The sequence below is a fragment of the Melampsora larici-populina genome (assembly GCF_000204055.1).
Source record: "Melampsora larici-populina 98AG31 unplaced genomic scaffold MELLAscaffold_147, whole genome shotgun sequence".
NCBI lineage: Eukaryota > Fungi > Basidiomycota > Pucciniomycetes > Pucciniales > Melampsoraceae > Melampsora > Melampsora laricis-populina.
Genome location: NW_006768910.1, coordinates 50,594 through 52,737, shown reverse-complemented (window position 1 = coordinate 52,737; position 2,144 = coordinate 50,594). Strand labels below are relative to the sequence as shown.

Genomic DNA, 2,144 nt, shown 5'->3' with positions numbered 1-2,144 from the left:
GGAAGTACAATTGATATCAATACAACATTTGAGCTCTATTTGTTTTATTTATCATCAAGTGATTTACCTACACTGAATCTATCCTTAGACCGAATTTCATTTGCTTATCTTGTAAGAATCTACCAAAGCCAGTAAGTCCACCTTCAAATTGTTTATCATCAACCTATTATATTTTGTATACGAAAAAAACGGAGACAATTACAAATCAGTATATATTGATGAATGTGCTTTCCTCTAGACTCACGATTAGTTTTCCTTCTGGATCCATTCCCTTGTTCCATTCACAAGCTATGACAAAGGTTTTGAAGCCTAGGTCTTTGAGCCCAGTTCTTTCTAACACATCTACTTGAGGTTTCAATCCATAATCGTTCCATTGACAATATTGAGATGAAGTGAAACCCAAGGGTGCTGAGATTGTTTTTCAAAGAAATCTAATCAACGTTAGACCTCTTTAAAATCGTCTTGAAGATTTTCGTGTCCAAAAGCTCACGTCTTTTTTGATTAGGAGGTTGTGGTAGTTGACCTGGCAGTGGGGCCCCGGGCGGCATTGGTTCACATAGAAGTGATGTTGATAGGTCCAAGATGATCAAAGTGATCAAAATCCCAGTACGAAATGAGAAGCCTCGAGTTTGATAAAGTTTTCGTTCGGGGCATTTTAAAGTTTCCATGGCGGTGAAGCGAGTTTAAATAACAATAAATAATGCTTGGACTGAAGAACGTCAATGAACTGTTTGTACGGCATCAGCTTGGATCATATGGAAGAGATGATTCCTGAATGGTCAACACTCATCATGCATACCTGCGTGTTTGTCTGTAAGTCTCAGTGTGCGGAGAAACTCAATCCAAATAAGGCTTGGTGTTTTGATATATAAAATGACGCTTATCGAAGAAAAGATTGAGGGTTCAAAGTGACATAAAACTTAGATCAAACGAGTTGAAAGGTTTTGGATGAAATATATATAATGTCAGTGTTGAATAAAAAAACGTCGGCGAGATATGATCAAAGAGAAAAGGTAGATGATAATTAGAGTCAGAAGGGCTACTCCCACTTCGGTGTTATAAGATTCTCACAATTTTGAAAGTGAGAGGAATGTGAACGTTTTATCAAGGATTCCATCGCCACCGGTCCTACATAGAATCTCGGGATAAAATTAGTCGGAAGGAATCATTCGCCGCTTTGACAAACTTTCTCAGTGCCACACCACCTCGCATTAGTAGTACATCGATCTGACGATCTATGGATTTGTTTTGTCAACAAGATGGGTGATAAGCAGCGGAGTTTTCATATTGAAGTTCGAATGTGCGATCCTTACCAACAGTCTGACCGCTGAATTATGATAACTTCTAGCAACGGATCAAGCTTGCCTCTCTCTCGGCTGATTTTCACGAAGCCTTTATCAGCTTCTTCTTCTTCATGTGAGGTATATGTAGTTGAAACGATACTATCACACGAGCTCTGTTCGGCAACAAAGTGCCGATATTAGGTCATCACTGGCAGCTCGATAGCCTTGAATGTGTGCATGTATTTGACTCTGTTTGCTAGATTTTAGTCTGAAAGAATGAACCATCTCAGAGGAAGCCGACAATACGAATGACGATACAGTGAAGAGCGAGCAACCCAGAAAGCTCACCGGATTGATCACTCGAAGGTGACATTCGCGAGTGATTCGACTACATCTGACACTGTCCTATCATCCTCTTAGTTCTCGTATGGTGGGGTGATAGCCACGTCGATGGAGCCTGTAGAGTTCCAAGTCCTACCTACCTTTTCAGGGTGAATCGATCCATTCAGCCTGGGTTCGGTATATGAGTCAATCCGCTCGTCTCCGTTTCAGGTCGTATCCCTCTGTCCCGGTAGGCTATATCGTTTCCGAAGAGTTGCTCGATACCAATGTTCACTGAAATCAGTATGATCGATGAACTTGGTAAGGGTTACGTTTTAAGAGTGGTCTCAGAAGTAGAACTCTGGACGATTAGGATTGATGAGAGATGGATTGAACCGTCCTCGAAGTACGTCATTATCATCAGGTAATCCAAGGAGTCAAGATCGATAGACAAGGTCTCTGGAGGTCAAAGGATTGAACGAAGTAAACTTTCATTGGTTGACTACCGCTAATTATCTTTGATGGTTTTTCTTTCGCTCA

The 2,144-nt window shown here is 40.9% G+C and overlaps 1 protein-coding gene across 1 annotated transcript in view; it reads right to left on the bottom strand.

Annotated features, from left to right (window-relative positions):
- Positions 1 to 548, bottom strand: part of MELLADRAFT_69996 (family 31 glycoside hydrolase) — a gene marked incomplete at both ends in the record, with an annotated part of 2,953 nt that extends 2,405 nt beyond the window's left edge. The window contains 3 exons of the mRNA XM_007419231.1: positions 72 to 163; positions 245 to 408; positions 491 to 548. Of these exons, the coding sequence (XP_007419293.1) occupies positions 72 to 163; positions 245 to 408; positions 491 to 548 (314 nt within the window). The remainder of the gene's footprint in view (positions 1 to 71; positions 164 to 244; positions 409 to 490) is intronic.
- Between the last annotated feature and the right edge of the window lie 1,596 nt (positions 549 to 2,144).